At 43.0% G+C, this 23,265-nt stretch overlaps 1 protein-coding gene and 1 non-coding gene across 16 annotated transcripts in view; both read left to right on the plus strand.

Moving 5' to 3' along the window:
• Positions 1 to 2,642: 2,642 nt before the first annotated feature.
• On the plus strand, positions 2,643 to 2,714 carry TRNAE-UUC (transfer RNA glutamic acid (anticodon UUC)). Its single transcript has one exon. It is a non-coding gene; the product is annotated as a tRNA-Glu (tRNA).
• Positions 2,715 to 5,195: 2,481 nt separating this feature from the next.
• The window catches only part of RBM39 (RNA binding motif protein 39), a 31,012-nt gene continuing 12,942 nt past the window's right edge, over positions 5,196 to 23,265 (plus strand). For 4 of the 15 annotated variants that reach the window (XR_008469038.1, XR_008469040.1, XM_054218699.1 and 1 more), the window contains exons 1-9: positions 5,197 to 5,498; positions 8,505 to 8,567; positions 10,398 to 10,447; positions 14,104 to 14,298; positions 19,675 to 19,740; positions 19,848 to 19,901; positions 20,831 to 20,948; positions 21,579 to 21,731; positions 22,284 to 22,421. Coding sequence is in view for 12 of the 15 variants with exons in the window: in XM_054218699.1 (XP_054074674.1) it covers positions 8,517 to 8,567; positions 10,398 to 10,447; positions 14,104 to 14,298; positions 19,675 to 19,740; positions 19,848 to 19,901; positions 20,831 to 20,948; positions 21,579 to 21,731; positions 22,284 to 22,421 (825 nt within the window). In the remaining 3 variants the exon portion in view is untranslated. Of the gene's footprint in view, positions 5,499 to 8,504; positions 8,568 to 8,789; positions 8,863 to 9,772; positions 10,136 to 10,397; positions 10,452 to 14,103; positions 14,299 to 19,674; positions 19,741 to 19,847; positions 19,902 to 20,830; positions 20,949 to 21,578; positions 21,732 to 22,283; positions 22,422 to 23,265 lie in introns of those variants that run through there. The other 11 variants (XR_008469039.1, XM_054218691.1, XM_054218688.1 and 8 more) reach the window with 9 other exon arrangements.

Genomic DNA, 23,265 nt, shown 5'->3' on the forward strand with positions numbered 1-23,265 from the left:
ATACTGATCACAGAAAGTCCTTTAATGAGTGCAAGAAGTGGTTTATTACTTGTTATCTTTTATTGTTTCTCATATAGTCAAGGGTTTGAGGACCAGCCATGCTCCTACTGAAGTCACTGGGAATGGCAGCAAGTTCTTTGCTCCACCATGTAACTGCCAGGGGAAGTTAAGTTTCTGAACTCGTGGTTCCCAGCGTCATGATGCCAAATGCCTCTGTTTGCATTTGCCGCGCTGACTTTGTCTGGCAAGGTGTGTTCCTCTCAGTGTCCAGGTATTCAGCTTTTGGCAAACCACTTTGAAAGCTGTTTGCTGGTTTTTGTAACATCTTGGATATCTATTAAGCAGACCAACTCAGTGAACAGGTTCTTGTATTTTGAGTGCCGTGCACACAGGCTGGGTGCTGACAACCTGAACTCATGCGTCTGTCCAAGTCCCTCCATGGCCACCCTTTGTGAACAGCTGTTGTTAGAGGAGAGAGGAAACACTTGAGCTTACACCTGAGCAGCGTCTCAGGGGACCACCTGATGCAAACCCTGAGTAATCCTGCATGACGGCACATCTGTAGGAGGCCATGGTCAGCCCCACTGTGCCAGAGCAGTCCTGGAGCCCAGAATGTTGGGCAGCTCCTGGGGATGAGGCAGGTCTGAGGTCAACCTGGAAAGTCAGTCTGCAGGTCGAGGTCAGGATTGGGCCACTGATGGTGACCCGGGTCAAACCCGGGCCACTGATGGCCCTGCAGGTCTGTGGTGACCAGGCAGAGCCGAGGCCAGGCCAGGCAGTCAGTCTGCACGTTGGGGTCAGAGTGACCCAGGGCTGGGCATGACCATGGGCACGGGCACATCGGTGAGAGCACTGGAGACAAACACACCACCAGCACAGCTCACGTGGGGCCAGAGGGCCCAGGGCTGATCTGAATTGGGGCTCCTGGGCAGGGCTGGGGTGCAAGCCCCAGGTGAGGCTGGTCAAAGCTATTCAGGGCTTGTTAGCACCCTTGGGGCCCTGAGAACAGCTTCACTGACAACAGCGTTTAAATGAAGCCAAAGATCTGCCTCCTCTAGTGTTCTGATCTCCAGGAGTAGTCAATAAAGGGAGACCTTCCCCTTTCCCTCACACGCAATTCCTGGGCAAGCAGAGGTAGAGGGGTGTAGATGGTGGCACTACTGCTCCTATTGGTACCTCCCCAGAGCTACTGGAAGGAGAAGGAGCATCATCCAGCACTGAGACTAGAAGAGAAGCCGAGGGCAGGCAGGTTGATGCACGGGAGAAGCTTGCCACCAGTGGTGCCGTGTCCTTGGGGAGAAAATTGCCCCTCATCTCATGGAGATGGACTACGATCACCTCCTGCCAAGAAAGCAGGGACCTCTGACTGGCAGCCAGTCCCTCCCCATGTCCTTAGCACAGACCAGTGGGCTGCAGCTGGGATCCACATGAGGAAACTGGGTCTGCTCAGATCTACCTTATGCAGTTCCCGTCAGATCCGTTTGACACCTTGAACCTATTCAGGATCTTCTCTGCTGGCTTACAGGACATGGTCTGCACCAGCTTCACATTTTGAAGGGTATTTTATTTTTAATATTTCAATGGCTAGCGTTTCCGTGCTTTGTAGCCGTACCAGTCTATTTTTAGTCTTTTTCCTCCTGGTGATATAAACTGTTCTGAGCCATTTTAGCAATCTCCATGCTTCTTACAAGTGTGTTATCCTGTTGATTTATTCGTTTTTAATAAGCTCTTTTGGGAGGAATTTCTTTGCTGATGTTCTTTTAATGATACCAGATCGAATACATTATACTCACTATTGTACATAGCTTTTTTAATAGCACAGTTCTGAATGAAGCCCCTCACACATCTCAGTACTAAACCCAGTTGCTTCTTTTATGTTCTCCAACCAGCTGCTCCAAAAATCAAGCTTTTCTGGTATCTAAAATGTAGCAACTACATCATCTGTTGATGTGACATTTAGTCACCCAATGTGGGGGTAATTGGAGACTCTTCATTACGATGATGTTTTCTGCCTTGGCAGCCTCTCTGATCTCCTAAATATATCACTGTCACCACCACTGGTTTTGAAGATCGTTCACTACAGTAGTCCTAATACTCCCTTTTGCCTATTTAGGTGTGAATTTTCTAATTTTCTATAGGGGTTCAGTATTGCATGTTGGAAGATTAAAATTGTTTAGGCACACTGACTCCGAGGTTTCTTTGGCATCCAGCATCACTCCTCCATGAGTGCAGTTTAGTGGTTCTTCCTGTATGATCTGTGGCCTGCTGTTGCAGCGTCCCACTGGTTATCTGCCTCGCACCGATTTCTGATAAGGTTGTTCTCAGTCAAAACGGGGCAGTCCAGTTTTCCCACCTTATTTTTTCATTGCTGGAATTTGTACAGAAGCAGATTTGTGGCTGTTACCCTGTTTCTGTAACTTCATTTGTTCATCCTTCCACTTGTCATTTCCTTCTTCAGTTTTGTCAACCGCCATCCCCACCTTTTAACTAAGATAATTTTAATGACTTTCGGGAAGGATGGCCCTAATTTTTGTGGGGGTTTTGCGAGGATGAAAGGGTTCTCCCCGGCTATGCTTCCCGGCCACGCGGGCAACGGGCCTGTGCAGGCAGCAGGCGGCGCGACAACAGCATTAAGCATGCGGTCCCACATGGTCTAGCGGTTAGGATTCCTGGTTTTCACCCAGGCGGCCCGGGTTCGACTCCCGGTGTGGGAAATGCCATTAGTTTTTTTTTTCCCTTGTGTTTTTGTTTTTTTTTTTTTTTTTTTTTAAACTTTTTCTTAAGTCTGCGACATTTCACTACCTGCAGCCCGGGGTAACACAAACGACGAACGACTCCCACCCCAGACCTTCTGCCTCTCCCCAGGATGCCCTGGCACTCCTAGAACAGTCAGGGATGATGAAGAAAAACCGGCGATGGCTGGCATTCCAACCCCCAGTCTCCTACGGATCCAGACATCCCAGAACCAGGAAAACTTTTAGGAAATGGGTTACTGAGAGCTTCCCCGTGGCCTTCCCATCAGCTCCAGAGGTGAATTCAGCCAAGTATGGAGTGACCACAACAGCAGAGCTGAACATCCACGACTGATCGGCCAGGGCAGCACCATGACACGTCAGGGTCAGGGCTGGACACAGAGCTTGTGCAGCCGCTTGCCGCTGGTGATCCCTCATTAGCCACCCCCACCCAGTCTATAAGTACCCAGCCCTACATGCACATGGGTTCATCCTTCATCCCACGCTGCTCGGGCACCAGCCAAGGGCAAGGGGTGTGTTAGTGGTGTAGACAAAAAAAGACACGTCTGTGGCCTCCTTCCAGAGCCTGGCTCCACAGGCAAACAAAGGGAGAGAAAACCCTTAGGGAAATCCACCAATGTGAGCCTAAACACATGCTGAAGTTGCAATCGTGTGATGAGGGAACAAGGAATGCGGAGCTGGTTAGACCTGACCTTCGGGAAGCTGACTGGGAGCAGTGGGGTGGGGGACACGCAGCCAGTGCAGTGCTACCGGAACAACCATAATAAACCTCATTTTGTCTGTGAGAAAGTGACTAATTTTGTTTACAACCAACCTGTGCAAAAATGATTAGGTTGGAACACACCTGCTCTAGTAATGCTTTTTCTTTTTTTTAGTTTTTAAACAGCTTATTTATCCTAAATGTCCTAAGCTCAAAGAAGTTGACTAGTTCAGCTTAGAAAGACTTGGAAACCCTGTGCAAGAGCTTCAGGATCTTTTTTTTTGGCTATTAACATTTCAGGAACTTTGTTAGAAATTACATTAAATGACGCCGCAGCCTGGGAGTTCTGTGAAAACAGGTTTTCATTTGGAAATCTATAGGCCCGAGTTCTTATACCTTAATTGGTTTAAATATTTCTATATGCAATAGCAAAATTGTCCTTTCAGGAGAAAGTTTAGAACTTCTCTTTACGTTGTTTCACTTTCGTAGGACAAAAAAGAAATAACCTAAACCCCCCAGCCATTATTGCCTATCTTGTGCTGACTTCAGCAGGAAACGCACTCAATGTTATCTGCACTACACTGAACAACTGGCCAGAACTTACTGTGTATTACTAAATTTAAATACAAATGAGCCATTTTGTGGGCGCCCTGGCGAAACAGAACAGTGTTAATGGGACCAGGGTTTTTTGTTTCACAAAATGCTACTTACTTACTTTTTGAGTTAAACTATTCAGCTCCAAGGCTCCAGCAACCTGCAGGGGCTTGGCCCAACAGCCGCATCAGGTCACTGACAATTTAAGTTATACTCGGGACTATAGTGGCGAAAAAAACTGTTAGACAGTGGTGGCCCATTAAGGGGGTGTAGTGTCTGGTAGAAGGGTACAGCTGTAACACCTTCAGATGCTGTAACTCTCAAACTTAATGGATCCTGTCGAGCCCACAGCCGAGAGGAGGAAGGTCTGACCACACGCACTGATAAATCGTCACATCGGAAGAACCAGTTGTGAAGAAACACAAACAATTTTAGCCCGTGCCCAACCCGTGACCTAACCTGCTATACCCCTCTCACCTACAGTAAATGACAAGCTTGAAACGCTACCCCTGACCATCATCCGTTTGGCCAGAAACAAGATAAAAGTATTCCAGCTAAGACAGCTTTTGGAGCTAAGAAGCTAAAAAATTACGGTGCTCAAGAAGGGGGGAAAAAAAAAAATCACACCTTCCATACCCAATACACCTAACCTGAACACGACACCTGTGTACGGCCAGGACAGAGATTGGGGCACCTGGCGGGAAGAAACCTGGGCCGAGGAGGAGCTGCAACACCTTTGACCGAAGGTGAGAGGCCGTGACGGGGCTGCCCTCTCCTGGGGCGAGAGCTCCGGACCCCGGGATCGCCCCGACGGGTGCGGGCTGTTCCCGGGCCCGCCGGCGCGGGGCCCCCGGAGGCGCCTCCACGGGGTCCCGGGGAGCCGGGCCCGGCCGGGGGGAGCGGGCGGCCCCACCCGTCACCTCCGACCTTTCCGCCGCTCCCCAGGCGGCGGCGCGAGCTCACGCGAGAGCGCGGAGCCGCGTGACGGACGGCCCCGCCCGTCTGCCTAAGTCTCGCGAGCGTTTGAGCGGCAGCGGCTTCCGGGCGCGATGTCTCGCGAGAGGCGGCGGGCGCGGGTGCGCCGGGCCTTGTCCGGCCCCGCCTCTCGCGAGAGCCCCTGCGCCGTGCGCTGGGCACCCCCGTGCCGTGCGCGAGCCTGCCAGCAGCCGGACGCGGCGGGCGCCATTTCGGGGAGCCGCCGCTGCCGCCGCAAGAGCCGGGGCCCAGCCCGGGTCCGGGGACCGCTCGCCACGGTCGCGCCGCCCCTCGCCGCCTGCCGCTCTGGGGCTGGCCGCGCGGCGCCGTCCATCCGAGGTTTAGACGCCTGGAGAGGGTTCCGGAGCTCTCGGGCCCATCCCCCTCTGTCAGCGCAGCCAGCGCCGGGACCGGGAGTCGCCGCCGTTGCCGGACCTCGGGCGCCCGAACGCGGACAGCACCCGCCCGCGGCGCAGGTAACTGCCGGGTGAGGAAGCGGTCCCGCCGCCGGGCGAGCCGCGGCCTGTCCCGCGGACCGCTGTGGCCCAGGCCTGCGGCGGCCCAGGAGGCCTGCGCCCCTCTCGCCGCCATGGTTGCCGCTCTCCGGCTGGGCGGCCCCGTCCCTCGCTCTCGGGCGCCGCCGCTGGCCTCCCCTTCTCAGGGCCGGCGTGTGCGGCGGGTTGCCCCCGCCCTGAGGCCGTGGCCTGGTCGTGTGGGGTTCGGTTGTTCTTGCGGCCACGTAGCGGGCGGGTCCGGCCGTCCCTGCCGCGGCGTTGTTCCTCCCCGCCTGCCCCCGCGATGGCGCTGTGCGGAGGGACGGGACCTGGCCGGCGCGGGGCTGCGGCCCTGCTATTGCGGCCGAAGCTGGCGGGGCCCGGGCGGAGCGACGGGGAGCAGCTCCGGAGCCGTTTGCGTTGGGAGACGGGGCGGGGAGTGACGGGAGGCGGGGGGAGCGGCGGGCGGCTCTCGGGGCTCGGCGGGCCGGGGCTGCAGGCCGCCGCGGGAGAGGGCGGGTGAGGCGCCGTGCTCGGGGCGGGTGGGCGCCGGCGCAGCCGTGCGTTTGAGAAGCCGATCGCCCAGACAGTGTGCGGAGGGCTGCGGGGGGAGCCCGCTGAGCAGAGGTGCGTGTGCTGCCGGGAGCTGAGCTTCCCGCCCCAGGGATCGGCCTTTTCCCTGAACTTCCCTGATGCTTCTACAGGAGGCTATTGGCAAAGCAAGAGTAGAATTTCGAAAGTATATAATTTCGAGGAGAGGACTCTTTTAAACTTCTTTTATGCAATATAACACGGCGAAAAGGGATGGGATCTGTCTTCAAAATACTGGCTAGATCAGTAGTAGCAGATCAGCAGTAAATTTCATGTCCCTTTAGGTTTTCTGTAGACCCACAAAGCTTCAAGTGGAGTTCATTCCCTGCTTGTTTTGATGTTTTGTGGTCTTTCGTTGTTGTTTTGTTTGTTGTAGATTTTTTTCCTCTGCAGAGATGTCAGGCATATCCAGCTTTTCTTGAGCAAGCTGAAAGGCTTTTAGGAAAATTATTTTGAACTTTTTTCAGTGTTTAATGAAAGATACTTGAAAATCTGTCATGATTTTCTATTTATTTGAAATTTATAAGGACTCTTGTGATTATTTTTTTTTTAAGAATGACAGCTTTATATGTAGCATCACTATATGCATTACATAAATTAGAGAGTCGATAGCAGGTCTGTGTTACGTGAACAGATGGTATTCTGATAAAAATATAGTAGGTTACCAATGAAAGTGTTTTGTATAGAGTGCAAAGGGCACAGATTGCATGGGGTGAGACCAAAGGTCCATGTAACTCGGGATCTTCTCTGTGATGGTGGCCAACAGTAAATGCCTAAGAAAGAATAGAAACACAGGGCAATCGTACAGTCATACTTCTCTCTGTGTGCTCTTAGTTGTCAGCTAGTTGTGGTGCAGGGTCACAAGGCATGTCTTTGTTTAGTGAAAAGCTTTTTCTGTAAACTTTTGTGCTTTTTTTGTTTTCAGTTTTTTGAACACTGCATGTGTCTTCTTCTTTGTTAGCATCCACAGTGCTCTGTAACAGTGAATTCCATGGCTTAATGCTGCGTGAATAAGGACCTTTGTTTTGAACCCACTGGATGATAGTTCATTCACTCTTTATTATTTGGGTGAATGCAGTAATAGTCATTCCCTATTCGCTTTTTCATGCCACTCATGATTTGGTGGTTCCTACTATGGCCCCCATCCTCCCCTTTGGCCACCCCTCTTCAGGAGGAAGAATTCCACCCCAGGTGTAGCCGGACATGTTAGCTAAATTACACATATGAAAATGTAGCTGCGGGTGGGAGTTGTCACTGGTGGGAATTTTGTTGTAGAATCCTGCAATTGGCCTGGTGCTTTTGCATGGTCCTTAATCACACTGATGTACTTGTTCATACCAAATACTGGTAGGGCAGTGGTGAATTAAATTATATGCGTGTATGTAGTTGACTTGAAAAGCTGAAGTAAATACTGTATTAAAAAGTAAAATTGAGGCTTTACACATAAACTAAGGATGATCATATTTGTAAGTGACAGCACTGTAGCCCAAAACAATCCATTTTATGGTACACATGCAGGAAAATCTTCACTCTTGAGCTGTCTGACTGGGATCTAGAGGCCAGGCCATTTTTAAGCTTAAGAAAGAAAAAGGAGAGAAACTGTTTTATTAAGAGATTTGAGGATATTGAGCCTCTATACTTTAATGCAGAGAGTCTTGAGAGGTTTTTAGTAGCATACCTGTATAGGGAAAGGAAATCAAATGTCAAAGTGATTCAGAGTGTAATAAACGCAAAATTACATAAGGAGTTGAAGTTGAAAAATAAGAGGAATAATTTAAAAAAAATAAATGTGGTGACTAGTGTTATGTGGCATGGTGGATCTTTTTTGTCTGAAACCTCAAGTTCTGGACTGGATGGATCTCAGTAGCTCTTAATGCTTGAATCATATTTGTTTCTTCACTGGCTCCCATTTTGCAGGAGGCCGTGTTTCTTAAAGGACCATAGTGTTCGCTTTATGTCTTCAGATTAGTAAGTGTGATGGTAGGAAATGCTAGGAAGCTGTGAACGGGTTTGCCTAAATGTGTGTTCTGTGTTCTTTCCATGTCTCTCTTGGGTCCTTTGGTCAAGCTCTAGTCAAGATGGTTGCCAGACCTGTGTTTTGGTAACATAAACGAGCTGTCATTTGTGTTTGGAAAGAGATAAGTGGAATACCTCTGGGCTTTCCACTGGCTTATTGTGTTCAATAGCATTTTGTTGTTTGCAGCTATAATTGCTTTCTGTCACATTCTTTATTATCTCACTGGGCAAAGCTTCATTCCAGTTCTTGTTGGAAATGTCTTCTGAGACGCTGCTCTGTGAATTTGAGCCAGTGCGGTGATGGCCTCCTAAGCAAAAGCCTTTGGAATATAAAGCACAAGGGTGTTTTCCGTCTCAGGTGGATTTTGCTTCTCTTTCCAGGTGTCCTGAAAAATGGCTGATGATATTGATATTGAAGCAATGCTTGAAGCTCCTTACAAGAAGGTGAGAAAAATGTGCCAGTGAGGTCCTGTTTACCTTAATTTAGCATTATTCATGAAACTACTGCTGAACTGTAAACTAACATCCCTGGAGCCCTCATGATTTATCTTATTGGAGATGCATTACATGTAACTTACAAGTAAATGTATGCTGTTAATGTAATTATATTGTGCAGTAGTTTCACTTCAGCGTGATGAATAAATGCCCATCTATCTCTCTTTGTAGACTTGCCTAACGATATCTCACCTCTACTCCCATGAATTCACCTTTGATTCCAGTGTGAACTGTCAATCATAAGGTAGTAATTGAGTGACGTATCGCTGTACCGTGGTCCCCTAGGTTTAACAAAAAAAACAAAACCAAAACCAACCACCCAAAAACCAAAACAAACAAAAAAATCCCCCAAAACCAAGAAACCAGAAACCTCTCCTAAAATTGCCAGGTCCAGTTTGGTATAGCAACAAGGTGAATGCAGTGGTTTGGGAAAACAGCAGGGTTCCAAGAATAACCTTTTCACCAGTCCCATGGCAAGTAAATACTTGAACGGTCTGCTCAGTGCAAGAAGAGTGAGACTTGCTTTTAATGCAGAAGACTGGTGGCGGTTAATCTTTTAACAGGGCAGATGGAAATCAATTGCTGAGTGAACGAATTTACAGAAATTCTTGGATCCCTGAATAGAACGTTCTTAGCGAGTAAAAGACAGTATCACAGTCTGCGGTGTCATTCTAAAATAAGCTCTTGTATTCTTGTGTCCTAGTTGTTTAATTAGGAAATGTAAACTTTTATGCAAAATTTTTATCAATTACTGTAGTGATGTCTTTTACCTAAACCAGCAGCAAATGAATACTGTCTTTTTTTGATTTTTCACCAAATGGTGGTGAAGTGTTAACATTATGCATGCTTTAGCACTGGTTTTGCAAGAAATGTATATTAAGTTTAAGTCGCTTAGGAATTGTACTTTTGATGTAACTGATGTGATTAAACTGTAAAGCAAGTATATAAATTACATAGCAGCTATTGTTAGACTATTCCGCAGTGCTTATTACAACCATGTCATGAATTTTGGATGAGCATTTGTAAGTTTTAAGTGGTATATTTAGTTTATGTAATATTTAGCATTTACGTTAAAATCTTGAAGAGAAATTTGTAAATTGTTATGTTAAAATTCTTGTGTCCTGGTTTAACATGGATATTTTCCATGTAAACAGGTATGGAAATAGGGAATGTTTAGGCTGGACTGGTGGATTATTGATGACTTTCTTGGGAGTCGACGTTACTAAAGCAGTGTGAATCCCTGTTTGCTTCAGGGCGAGATGTGTGACAGAGGTGACATCAAGCTCTTACAACCCTTCAACGAAAATGAGTGAAGATCTCGGGAATGGCATCGGTCACAGGAAATCCATAGTGGCTGGCTGCTAGCATAGCCACTGGGGCTTAGGCAGAGATATAGCCTTGGTACTGATCAGAGGGGCACACAAACACAAACCTGAAACTTCCTCTTACATTTTATAGAAATAACATTTAACCACTTGAGTGCTGAATTCTACAGGATAACTTGCTCTCTAAACCATGTAAGGAAGTATCTACAATTTAATATACACTTTAAAATTATGTAAGTCTTGTATTTTGTTATTGTATGACTTAAATTTAAGCAGCAAAGTGGTTAAACATGCCTACCTAAATTTTCTAAAGCTTTCCACGTTAAACTGTAAACAAGTAATTTAGTATTAAAATTTTTGTTTTGTATTTTCTTATTCCTATTCCCATTACCCTTTGACCACTTGAAATGTTTCCGCTTCGTCCTCACGATGTTCTTCTATCAACCCTGCTTAGGATGAGAACAAATTGAGCAGTGCCAATGGCCATGAAGAACGCAGCAAGAAGTAAGTATTTTCTCAGTTCTCTGCATTTTCGGGGGGGAGGGCTGCTGATTTCTGTAAACTTGCAAATGCATGTCGGTAGCGTTTAGGGAAATAAAATGGAAAGGCTTGGTAGTTGCGGTTGCTGCAACTGCAGCAGTAACAAAATTTTCTTTTGTTTAGAAATGTAGTTACAGCCTTGTCACTGATGTTGTCAAAGTTGTGGAAACATTTAATGTTAGGTTCAGATAAAAATACAGACTTGATAGGTTCAGCATATTTAATTTCTTTTTTGTTACGTTAGCAATGCAGTGGATTTTGCATTTAAAAAATATATTTGGTATAGAATTTTATGTGATTTGGAACAGTGCAAAGCATTTAAAGAGACCAGTGCTTTCTTGAAGAGGTTTAGGGTGTTGGATCCCTTCCCTCTATTTCCCCCCCATTCAAAAATTTCTAAATTTTTTGTTTCTAATCTAAACTTTATAAAACTATACTGTAACGTTTTTTAAAGAACGAGAGTACAAGCTCACCTTCTTTGGGAGGCATAATTCCAGGGTCTGAGCACCTGCTGATGACCCAAACAGTCTGGAATCAAATCAGAAATTTTAAGAAAAATGCCTTGTACAAAAGAGTCTCTTAAATATCCTAAATAAATGACAGGTTTTTAAGTCTGTAAAATAAATTTCTTGCCTTACAGGCATTATTTGATGATGAGATAGTTGATGTAGGAAGAATCATTATGAATTTGATAGTTGAGTAAACAGTTACCAGTGTGTTTTTTGTAGTAGACAGTTAAGTAGTTGGCTTGTATGCTGTTGTCATCTTCTGAAATCATATAGATGAAATACTGAAGGGATCCAAAGAACACTTCTTCCCAAGTCTATAAATATTTGGGAAGTGAGAAGTCCAACTACAACGTCAGACTTATGCTGGAATCTAATAAGCTAAAATTGATTCTACTTTAAGTCTGCGTTCTAAACAATACTGTGAACATCGTTCTCATGCTGAATATGGAGACCCCTAAAACCCCATCAAAAGCAGCTGCTCCCAATATTTTTAAGTTCTGAATTTTTATTGCTTTAAAATATATATATATGTATATATGTACATGACGTGTAGAACCCTGCTTTTGTTTGGAAGGCTAGTCTCAAAATATAAACTGGGATCTGAAAGAAAACCAGTGTTTTTTAAACTTTAGAATTGGTTCTGACATTGGTTCATGGCAGAATGATGAGAATACTGGAATGGATTTCAGTTCATTTCCTTAGTTGCTGTAACCTGTTCAGGACTAAGCAATGACATGTGTTTCTTTCTGCCCATTGTCCCATTTACTGGTTGGACCGGTATGCTCTGGGTTTTTTTTCTAATTCAGAAAAACAGTAAACTAAGTTTAGAAAAAAATTATATTACAGTAAAATAGAAGAAAGTCAGTGTGTTTTGCCAGTGTTAGTCTTGCAGTGTTATTTGTTGTGTGGAGTTTGACCTCTTTTTCTTCTTTCCTAATTGTACCCTGTGTCTATTCAGAAATGTTGCTCCTGTGGTATCTCCCCGTTTCAGTTTGAGTTAACAATTGCTAGAAGGTTAGTTATTCTTGTACTGCAGTTCTCTGATAGCATGAAGCTTTCTGTCCCAGAATTTTGATTCGATACAGCTGTTATTCCCCTAAATTTTTAAGAACAAACTACACCATTTTGTATTTGACTTGTGACAGTGTACTCTGTTGCTGAAGACTAAGGTGTATATAGGCTTTGCAAGACTTCTTGCTTTGCTTATCAATTAAATTGGAGTGTCGGTACCTAGAGGATATTCTTTATCTGCTTTGGTTGGACAGTACTAAAGAAGATTTAGACTGCCAGGATAACAGTAATACACAGCAAACACCAACAACTAAAAAGTAACATTAGATTCAATGTGCACCTTTTGATAATTGTCAAATCATACTAATTTTCTCTTTTAGAAAGTGGATTAAGAATCTGCAGCTTTACTAGATGTCTGTACTGTATGTCCGGTGTAATCATGATTGGAAGGCAGAACGTGGACCTTGACTGTTAGGACTCTTTGCATGTAAAGAGGGTTCAGCTCACAGTTGGGTGGTGAATAGTTGCTGTCTTTACTGAAGACTAGCTGCAGTTACTAGTTAGTGGTACTGGCCAGCATATTGAGCTGCAGGTAGTATTTTTCAGAGCTGTTATGGTAGTGAGGGTTTTAACTTAGGGGAGGTACATAGGTAAGTGATGGATTCGAGGAGAGGGACTATGCATGCCTGTCACAAACTGCATTAGAGTAGGAAGTGTGGTTAAGTGATGTTAATGCAGATCATTCTGCATTTCTGGGTGGTGTCGTCTTACCGGAGACTGTGAAGCTTCTGAATATTGGGTTTTGATGCAGCTGCTTCTCTGTCCGTGTGAAAATATTAGAGAAACTGATGGGGTATTGTAAATGAATAATCATTTAAAAATTATATACTCCAGGTTTTAAAGCCAAATCTCACAATGTTTCTCTTGAGAGATAAATACTGAGATAGTTCAATGGGTCTTCCTGGACCCACTGGAGATAGAAGAGCAAAAGCTGCTAGTGGTGATTAAGCTCAGATGTGGTAGCTGAGAGATTTTTACTTCAGTAATTGAAACTTAACTAGAAGCCATTGCTTATACATGTCCATAGAAAGTAACAGGAATGAACCCTTTTTAAAAAGGGGGTGGGGCGTACAAAGTTTTTAAGTGTATGAGAGAGCACTTCCACAAAAGATGGTGTATATAATCAGAAGGCCCAAAAGGAGGAGAAATTCAATAGCAAAGGATATTTTGAATTTCAACAGTTTAGCAGCAAAGTTGGTATTCCCAAAATGTAGTTTGATTGTAAATTACTGTCTTAAGTAATTGCTTGAGCATCTGTTTAATGTGTGGTTTAAGTGTACATACAGATACATATTTTTAAAAACCAGGAGACTATAAGTTTTTATGGTCCAAGACGAAGATAGAGGGGGGGAAGAAATTGCAAATAACCCAAAAGTAGTCTATCAAGAATGGAACAGTGGCTCACAGGTTTTCAAATATTGAGGTATAATTGATTATAAAACTTTAAATTTTTAAGTAAATGGTTTAAATTATGAAAATCTACAGTTTGTCGCAAAGAGCCACAGATTTAGAAAAGCAAGTGGCTTATGAGTGGGAGTAGAAAGTAGGAAGCAAAACTCTTAGGCAGCATGTTAAGACTGATAGCAGGGAGCATCAAGAGAAAACAACCTTCTTTTCTCTCAGACTTGCCTCGTCCTTTCTATTTCTGTTTTGGTTTGTTTTACTTTGCTGTAAAAAAATGATTTATTCTTAGCATCTTGATGGTATATTTAAAGTATATTTGAAAGACATATGAAGTATGTACTAGAACTAATGCAGGAAATATAGTTTTCAGTCCTCTTACTCTTCCTGGAAGCGTTTTTTGGTGATTACAAAATCTAAAAGAAGTGCTTTGGAGCACTTTTTGTTGCTCTTGATAAGTTTTAAGACTGATGACACGCTTAATCACCCATTTAACAAAAGAAACTTGTATAAATACCAACAGGTAGAAATTTTTTCCTATCAATGTCTGTTACGTGAGGTTAGAGGAACTGTGGAATGTGAGGTAAACAGTAACACTGAGCCACATGTATAAACCAAAGTTGTGGTTTTCTTTCTCAGGAGAAAAAAAAGCAAGAGCCGAAGTCGGAGCCATGACAGGAAGAGGAGCAGAAGTAAGGAACGCAAACGGAGCCGAGATCGGGAAAGGAAAAAGAGCAGAAGCCGGGAAAGGAAACGGAGCAGAAGCAAAGAACGCAGACGCAGCCGTTCTAGAAGTAGAGATCGCAGATTCAGAGGCCGCTATAGAAGTCCCTAGTAGGTTATTTGTGTAGAGTTGCATGTGTGCTGCTTTGGTGTGTGATGTGGAAGCTTAAAGTTTCACTCTCTGCTTTCTAAATTGGTCACTAATCTCAAAAAAGAAGGTGAGAGGTTAAGGTTGAAGAATGTCAATAAATGCGGAGTGAAAAAGAGGACAGTATCATACCCAGTTCCTCCTGCTAGTTTTCATTCTTATTTGAGTGCAGAAAGATGCAAAAACAAGTAAAAGAATGTGTACAACTGCCTGGAAAACAAAGTTTATCATAAAATTAAAATAACAAGTAAGTTTTTTACACATCCTAACTATGTTCGGTATATGATCCTGACGATTTAACTGTCAAAAAATGAGTAGCAGTCTGTGGCTTAGGTTACACGCTCATAAAACCTTTTGCTTATATTATTAAATGTTTTTACTGTGTTGCTGCTCTTAAAAACTTAATGCATAAACACAGGAAGTGTTTATGCATCCAGACTGGAACTGTCGTGTCTTAGTAATGCCCACGTGTTGCATATTTGCCCTGCTTTTTCTGAAACTTGTTTAGAGGCTGTGGAAGAATTCTTCAGTTCCTCTCAGATATTTGGTTTGATAGAACTTCTGGTATAGGTAGCTTCTGACAGTTGTAAATAATTTCTCAAAAAACATTTTTTCATTGGTATGTATTCTGTGTTTCTGCTGTTCGTATTCCTGCTCTCCCTTTTGCTCCCCATCACCTCTTTTTGCCTTCAAAGAAGCAGGAAAACAGTGAGAACTGGGCTCTATGCTTGGCTTTCATTGATTACCTGAGGCTGCTCTTTGTGTCTGCTTTTGTCTGGGCCACATCTCGACTGTTGTCAAATCGTAGAATGCAAGATCGTGTCAGAAGCAGGCGTTTGAAAAGGATGTATTTTTTTCAATCGTGGCACGTAACGTCGTCTGCAATGGAGAAATCTCTCTCAAGGTGTTTGAGAACACAGTGTTTACCTTCTGATAAATTGCAGGCTTGGGCAGTTTCCTGCACGTGAATGTTTTTCTGGGTGGCTGAGTTCCCAGTGCAGGGAATGCATTCCTTTTTGGTACTCTTGGAATGCAAACAAAAAATGCCTGAGGCCTCAGGGTCTCATTTTGCACTAAGTCACCTGGATGTTGGCATTTTCATAATGAAACCATGCTGCAGCTCCTGTGTCTGCTCAGATGCAGTGTCATCGTGTGCTTCTACCAGTCCTCAGCACTCGAGGATCACAGAGCGTATCAGCCCTGCTTTTACTTTTGTCTCAAGTCTCAGGCCTATCAGAGTCTCTGTAAAGCTGCTCTGGGCTTCAGCTCTGAAGATTTCAGCTGTGCACAGTTGGGATGTCTTTTATGGTTCTTCGGCACCTGTAGGATTACAGTAGCTAGTTGGATTGTGCTGATGTGGCTCCAAACTTCCTCACAAACAGAGGACCTTGATCAATATCTTCAGCCTTCTGTATGTGGAGCCTGCCAGTTGTCTTGCCTCCAGTGTGGTGGTGTGTGGAGAGGGTGTCCATCTCATCAGTTGCTTGGGAGTTGCTGCATTCTCCTAGCTATGTTGGAGGATTTTGTTGTTTTTGCTGTCTCGCTGGGTGAGAAAGTTCTTCACCTGGAGAAATTTGGGAGTTTCGGACTTCCAGTCTTCCAAAATAATTTCCTCAAGTAAAGGTTGATAGTATGGACAATAACCCATGCCTGCTTCAATGCACCAAGATATGTTACGCCAGGAGGGTAAATGATTGCGAAGGGACTTTTTCATTGTTCTGATACTCTTCCATAGCTATTCTGGGCAATTTCTCTGGTATTGAGAGACAGTGAACAAAAAGGTGAGATAATCTGGTATCCCCTGAGGATATGAGGTCGTGCTTATTGGTTTGGCGTTGTTGTGTTCTCTGCTTCAGTTGGTGAATTGTTGCTTTCATTTAATGAAGTAGAAGTTTAGTTTAGTGGAAGACTGGTATAGTGCAACTACATGCACCCTCGAGGCATTGGTACTGGTTGTTGTGTAGCTAGCAGTTGGGTGTTTTTCACTTGTAGGTTGTGGATGGTGCTGTTGAAGCAATACACGTGCTAGCGCCATTCCAAAACTCTAGTTTTGGGTGAGATGGCATGAAAGAGAAGGACATCAGAAGATAGAAGGGGGAAGAACTCGTCATTTTCTCTTCAGGACTATTCAATACAGAGACTCATCTGTAAAAGCTGTATAACAGGCGCTGACTTTCAGGGAGACACAAGTTCTGGAGATATGACGAAACCTCTTTTACCAGCCTCCCTTGGATCAGATACCTTTGTATCTACCAAAAATGGTGCTTCCATAATAAACCATCTCTGTAGCAGTGCCATTATCTCAGCGTTTCAAAAGTAACTACCAGAGTGGTTTTATGGGCTGGAGAATATGAATCTGGAATCGCTTTGTGAGGCTGTTCAGACAGTTTTGTGTTGGTTTTACTGCAGGCATTGTTGTAGCTGGCTGCACCATCTAGATTAAAATGCTTTGTGACTTTTTTTTTATTTAAATTTTTACCTTTTACTCTTCCTCCTGCTTGTGATCTTTCTCATTTGCTTCATAAAGGCCCCTTTTCCAGCTAGAATATGTAAACTTGAGATGTTTTGCTGATGGGGATGATGTGGAATTCTCTTTACAATAGTGAGAAGAGGAAGTCTAGTACAGTAATTCTGAGGGGAAAGGAGAAGCGTGTGCCATGGAGAACCTGAGGATTTTGAACATGTCATCTTTAAGCATGAGATAGTGATTAAATGTTTTAGTTTTTTAAAATTACGTGACTGGGTTGCATTGCTTAGATTTCACAGGGCTTTTTAGTGGTGTTATTCTTGCATATCTTGCCCCTTAAGTGTTTTGCAGTTATATTATTTCGTCTCTTAAGAGAAAGAACTTGGCCAAGTATTCTTGCTTAGACATCTGTCTGACAAATCCCAGCTACTGCTAACGTACAGTAGATGTCACTTAGACTCTCCTGTTGGTATTCTGGAACCAAGAATTTGGGCAAAGCTGCTGGGGAAACAGGGTTATCGCCTGGGGACCGAAAGTTCGTTGTGATTGTCCTGGACTTTGTTAGCTAAAGCTTGCCTTGTCTGAGACTTTTCTTGGAGTCTTTGATAATTACTGATCAGGTGAAAGCTGATAGTTTACTGGCTGTCTTCTGTTCTTGGGCCGTATTGCGTCACATAGGTTTAGGAAGGACGTGTACCTAGCTGTGCTTTGGCTACCCCTAGACGTAAAGATAAATTGCTTGTGACTCGGTGCTTCCGTACGCGATGTCAGGAACCAGGCAACAATTGCAAAGCGTTCTTAGGCAGTACCAGAAGAAAATTCCCCTGAGATCTACAGCTTTACAAGCGAATCTTAGGAAAACCCAAAGAAATACATCGCACAGAATACGATTGAAAAAGGATCTTCAGAAGGTAACTTGGGCCTTCATCTTGCCCCAGGTAGCTTTCTGCTCAGTCTGTTCTAGTGGTCTGTTATGGCCTTAGTTTGCTGCGTTTTTTTTTAATGTTTCTGCCATGTAGTCGTGTAAATAATATTCTACTTATTTGTCAAGAGTGAAAATGAAAAAGATTTTTGGAGTTGTGTGGGTGTTTGTTGTTTTTCTTTTTTCTCGGAAGTTGTGCATGTATTTGAGAACTTACTGTGTATCTTCTCAGGTATTTTTTCATTAGATTTAGACAAACGCTTAAAACATTTCTTTCACTGCTTCCTTAAAAATGTGTGGTCTTTATTATTGACCATCATTCAGTTGGTCTGCGTGTTAATGTTCTGGCGTCACTGTAATTGGTTTATCTTGCTGCATTGGGATTGAAATGGAGAACATCATGTTCTACATCGGGAGGTGTGAAGATGCAAGGTAATCCCATCTCTGATAAGAAGTCAGCCTCTGGAATTACTACCAACATTTCCAGATGCATCTTTTTGCAGTATGCGTCATAGACATTGGAGAACCTGAATGGACGCTCTGAGCGGTCTCTTGTCTGAACTTGAGTAGGAAATGGAGTAATTGATCCTAGGCAGAAAAAAGTCTGTGTTGATCAGTAGTGATGTCATCTCAACGTGTGCCTGGTTTTTATGTCTTATTTCTCTTAATAAGTAGTTTCTAAATGTTTTCTTTCTTTTTTTCTTTTTTTCAGTGTTCACAGGGCCATATTTCCAGTGCTTTAACCTGGCCAGCACTGTTTTGGATCTTGGCCCGCTATTTCCACCTGTATCATGACATGTTTAAAAATGGGCATCCTCCTCCTTGTTGTGGATGCTGTGTTTAAGCATTACTGTTCCACTGGGTAGCAAGAAGATGTTTATCAGTCAAATTGGTTGGCTAAATGATTTAGTGAAAGACTACTTAATGTCTTCAGACTGCAGTGTGTTTCAGGGCATTTTTGCATCAATTTATAGCCACAGCAGAAAGAATCAATTCTGTGCAGATGGAAGGACAAACCCCCTAGCATTCAGTCTGTGCAGCAGTGTCTCTGCCGTTCGGTGGATATACAGGAAGAACGTTAACAGGTGTTGTTCTTTGCCTTGTTATCTACAAGGAGATCAAGTTCAGGGAGAACGTGATAGGATGAATCTTACTATTCACATCACAATCTGTTACCCTGTGCCACAATAACTAGCAAGAGGACTGTCCTTATCATGGAAGCAATGGGCAAATTGCCATTTGTTCTAACAGCCTCTGCGAAGCCTGGCGAACTAAAATTAGATTCAGCCAAGAGATTAGATTCCTTCTGTGGTGACATATCTATATAAGGTTAACTGCTGGCTTTAAATGGCTCTGTGTTTTGATGTCCATTAAGAACTCTAGAAGCTGCATTTAAGCTAGGGCTGAGGCCGCATTAATGAATGTGTCCCTTGCAGATGCCTGCAGGGAGCTACTTTGGTTTGCACTTGCACCTTAAATTTCATGAGACTTTCAGTTTTAAAATGTTACACTTGAGCAAATAGTCCTGCCAGCTCAAAACTCTGAGGCTGGGTTACAGGCCATGACTGCTTTGCTGTGATCAGTAGGTAGAATATGCATGTGGACAAAAAAAAAAACATGTAAAGAAGATTACAACAGTAACTGTAGCTCAGAATTTTCCACATACAAATATTCCATGTCTGGCTGGCTCATGATTCAGTTCTTCCTTGGAGTCTGCGTATTCTGGGATTTTGCGATACAGATGAAACTGATGAGGGAGCATATTCTGTGCCTTACAGTTTGGAGTGCTGCATGTAGCTTATGCATGCTGTGGGTGCTGCTAATGGAAAAAACTTACAAGTTCAGGTGCAAGGGTGGGTGAGCACTTGCAATATAATAATGTGAGTTACAGACAGGAAATCTTGAATTCAGTAATCTGGTGAGTAACGTCTGTCTTTGCTTTTGTTGTAGTTCTGGTCCAAAATTCAACAGTGCCATCAGAGGGAAGATCGGTCTGCCTCACAGCATCAAATTAAGGTTTCTGAGTTTTCTCTACTTGTAATTGCATCATTAATAGTTTCTTGTTTAAATCAAACTGGTATATTTGAAGGTTTTCTTATAATCTTGTTGATCTCTCCTTATAGCAGACGACGCTCCAGAAGCAAAAGTCCCTTCAGAAAAGACAAGAGCCCTGTTAGGTAGGAATTTTTACACGTTTGGGGTTGTTTTGTGTGGGGTTTTTTGTCCAGTTGAAGTTGGAAAATCGATGGTGAAATAATGCATCACTACTTCGTCTCCAGTTTATACTGACAAGTAATGCTGGCGTTCATTCAGAGAGCCCATGAGAGGAGAGCAGCGAAAATACGTTGCTCTCCCTCCCCCAATGACAGTGTTCGACTGTAAATAACGTCAGCCTGCAAAACGAGTCTTGCTTTGCTTTTTGTGTTTCTCAATGATTGTGTTTCTCCATCTTTTATCCTGTTAATTGTGATTTAAATTAGCTAACTTTTCTGATGAATCTTACTTAATAATCTTAAATGTAGAATGGAAAAGTACTATGCAAATGCTTTTTCTTTCTTATTCAGTATGTATTGATGTTTGTAGGGAAGCCAGGTACCTTTAAAATCCAGGAGCTTATGCATTCTTAGGCTTCTCATTTAAGGGAGTTGGATTTAGACAGCTGCTAATGAGATTATTTTCTAAATTAATGCAGTTAAATTTAACCAGTCTTGCTTTGTTTTCTTAATTATTAGCAAACTCTTACTGAGAAAATTTAGCTTGACTGTAAACTCTCCCTAGCGCTCCTAGTTACCTGTTCTGGATAGCATCAAAATTGCACCTCTTTTCAGTTGGGGCTTCTGTACTTAAAATGCAATTTCCCAATGATATTTTATGTTTACAGTTGAAACAGAATGTTTCGTCATGTTAAAGGAGGAGGAGTAGTAATAATAATAATTATTATTATTATTTATTCTCTTCAGGTTTTGACCCTGCTTTTTTTAATATGGCAGGCATTTTTTTCCCCATCAGACTTTGAAGTACTGATTATTTAAAGCTTCATGCATTGTCCAGAGATGAGTTATCTTCATTCTGATTTTTTTCTTTAACCAAACTTTTGTCTTTCCAGAGAACCTATTGATAATCTTACCCCTGAAGAGAGGGATGCTCGAACAGTATTCTGCATGCAGCTGGCTGCAAGAATTCGACCAAGAGACCTGGAAGAATTTTTTTCTACAGTAGGAAAGGTAATTAATAGGGAGGTTAAAATGAGTCTGAATACTTCCTCAAGCTGCCCTAGTACAGGATTGATAGTCTGCGGAATTGTAAACAAGTGGCTTTCTGGAGCTTCCTATACAGGTGAAAGGGGGATGAATGACAACCAACTACTTCTTAAACGCTCTGAACATGAAAACATTATTTGTCAGGAGCTCATTGTTCAGCCTGTGATGCGATGCATACATAACATCGCAACGCAGTTCTGATTCAGACAACTTCATTTTTCAGAAGTTTCAGTCTTTTGCATATAGGTCTACCAGTTACAGTGAAATCTAAAAATTAGTTTAACTTTTAATTTTGAAAAATGGTATTTGTTCCATGAGCTCTAAGGTTCTGGCTTAAAGCATCACAGTGCTGAAAATGTTCTATTGCCACTGTTCCTGTAGCATACTACGTTGGACCCTGAGTGGCAGCTTTTAATGCTAGCTTGCCTCTGGGATATGTTTGTTAACATAGCTTTATGCTACTCTAGATTTGCAGCATAATTACAAAGCCACTGGCTTGGCGAGTAATCGTCTGGTTATTAATATCTTCCTGAGAAATGGGCTGCATTATTTTCGTCCTTTGTCTCTAACAGCTTTTCTATACTTGCCTTTCAGGTTCGTGATGTGCGAATGATTTCGGATAGAAATTCCAGGCGTTCAAAGGGAATTGCTTATGTAGAATTTGTTGACGTTAGTTCAGTGCCTCTGGCAATAGGACTAACTGGACAGAGGGTCTTGGGTGTACCAATCATAGTACAAGCATCACAGGTAAGAAGTTGCAAACCTCATTTTTATTCGTGTTGAGTGGTGTCTCTCTTACCTTGCTGGAAAACTTACTGTTTGAAAATCTGGTTACCATTTAACATTTGGAAAACCTTAACAAGAATGATTATTTAAGCTAATTAGAAATTAACCCTTGTTTCCCATAGTTGATGGGCAAATTAAAGCAATTCAAAGTGATACAAATGCGTTTTGAAAATACAAGCGTTAAGAAAGTAGTAGTAATGAAACTGTGATAGTGTTACAGAATTATAGTATATATTATGTATGCTGTCCGGTGTATGGAAAAAGTAACATGTTAATTTACTAGATACAAGACATAATTCTGCATGAAGTTACTCAGTTTGAAGGCTTTGGGAAGCTGTGTTTCTGTACTTGGTCATGTTCTCGTATTTCATAGATTTTATGTTGAAGTCCAATGGATAGCATGCAGATGATGAAACAGCTTGTATTTTTTGGCGAATCTGGTAGATGTATAGTGCTTATGTTAGGGTTTTTTATTAAATTCTTACAGAAGGGGAGTTTTTCTTTTTTTCCTAGGCAGAGAAAAACAGAGCAGCAGCAATGGCAAATAATCTGCAGAAAGGCAGTGCTGGTCCTATGAGGCTCTATGTGGGATCGTTACACTTCAACATAACTGAAGATATGCTTCGGGGGATTTTTGAGCCATTTGGCAGGGTAAGTTTTTTAATTCGGTGTGTTGCGTTACGGTCGTTTAGCTGAAAAACTTACATTAGTTGTAGAGCACTCACAGCTTCTGGAAATAATTCAGCTTCACACCTGCAAAACTTTTGTTTCTTTTTCTCACTCTTCTATGCCTGTACATCCACGAGGCTTTAGATATGTAGTTAGAATTGGAGAACAAATGAGAACCTTGATTTGTTATACTGTCCAGTGATTTTTGAATGGCAGGTCTTATGTGGGTGCCTAAAATTATAAAACAAAACAAAAAAAAACCCCAAAAATTCTTACCTTAGATCCTGCTTTTGCACCTTGTAAATACTCCCTCCCCCCCCACGATTGTGAATGTGTTAAAGTACAAAGCACAGAATCAGCTCTGAGTTCTGTTCACTGTGAATGTGGTAGTTTCATCTGTTTGTGGGGATTTTTGCTTAAGTTTTAGCTCGTTAGTACCATGAACTATACTACCATGAGCTAGCGGTGTGTCCTGTACAGCTCTGATACAGGCCCCTTTTCACTCCTGATCGTTATGCCCCAGTTTGCAGCATGGTAGTATTTTTTTGTAGAAAGTGTTCTGGAAGTGACCAGATCAAATCTGGTTTCTGGCGGAGTCGTAATAAATGTTAGCCCTACTGTGCGAACTAAGGTATCACAGGGAAAAAGTAATATACTTAATATGCTGCTTAATGGAGAGAAAACTTGTTATACTATCTTTGGACATTAACCTGCCTCCTACATACTGTAACAGTGCTTTTCAGATGCTTTATTCAGATTCAGTACGTGTATCCCTGTAATTCTGTTGTGGAAAAGCCTGGAAAATTGCAGCAATTTATTAAATTTT

The sequence above is a fragment of the Rissa tridactyla genome, chromosome 12 (assembly GCF_028500815.1).
Source record: "Rissa tridactyla isolate bRisTri1 chromosome 12, bRisTri1.patW.cur.20221130, whole genome shotgun sequence".
Classification (NCBI taxonomy): domain Eukaryota; kingdom Metazoa; phylum Chordata; class Aves; order Charadriiformes; family Laridae; genus Rissa; species Rissa tridactyla.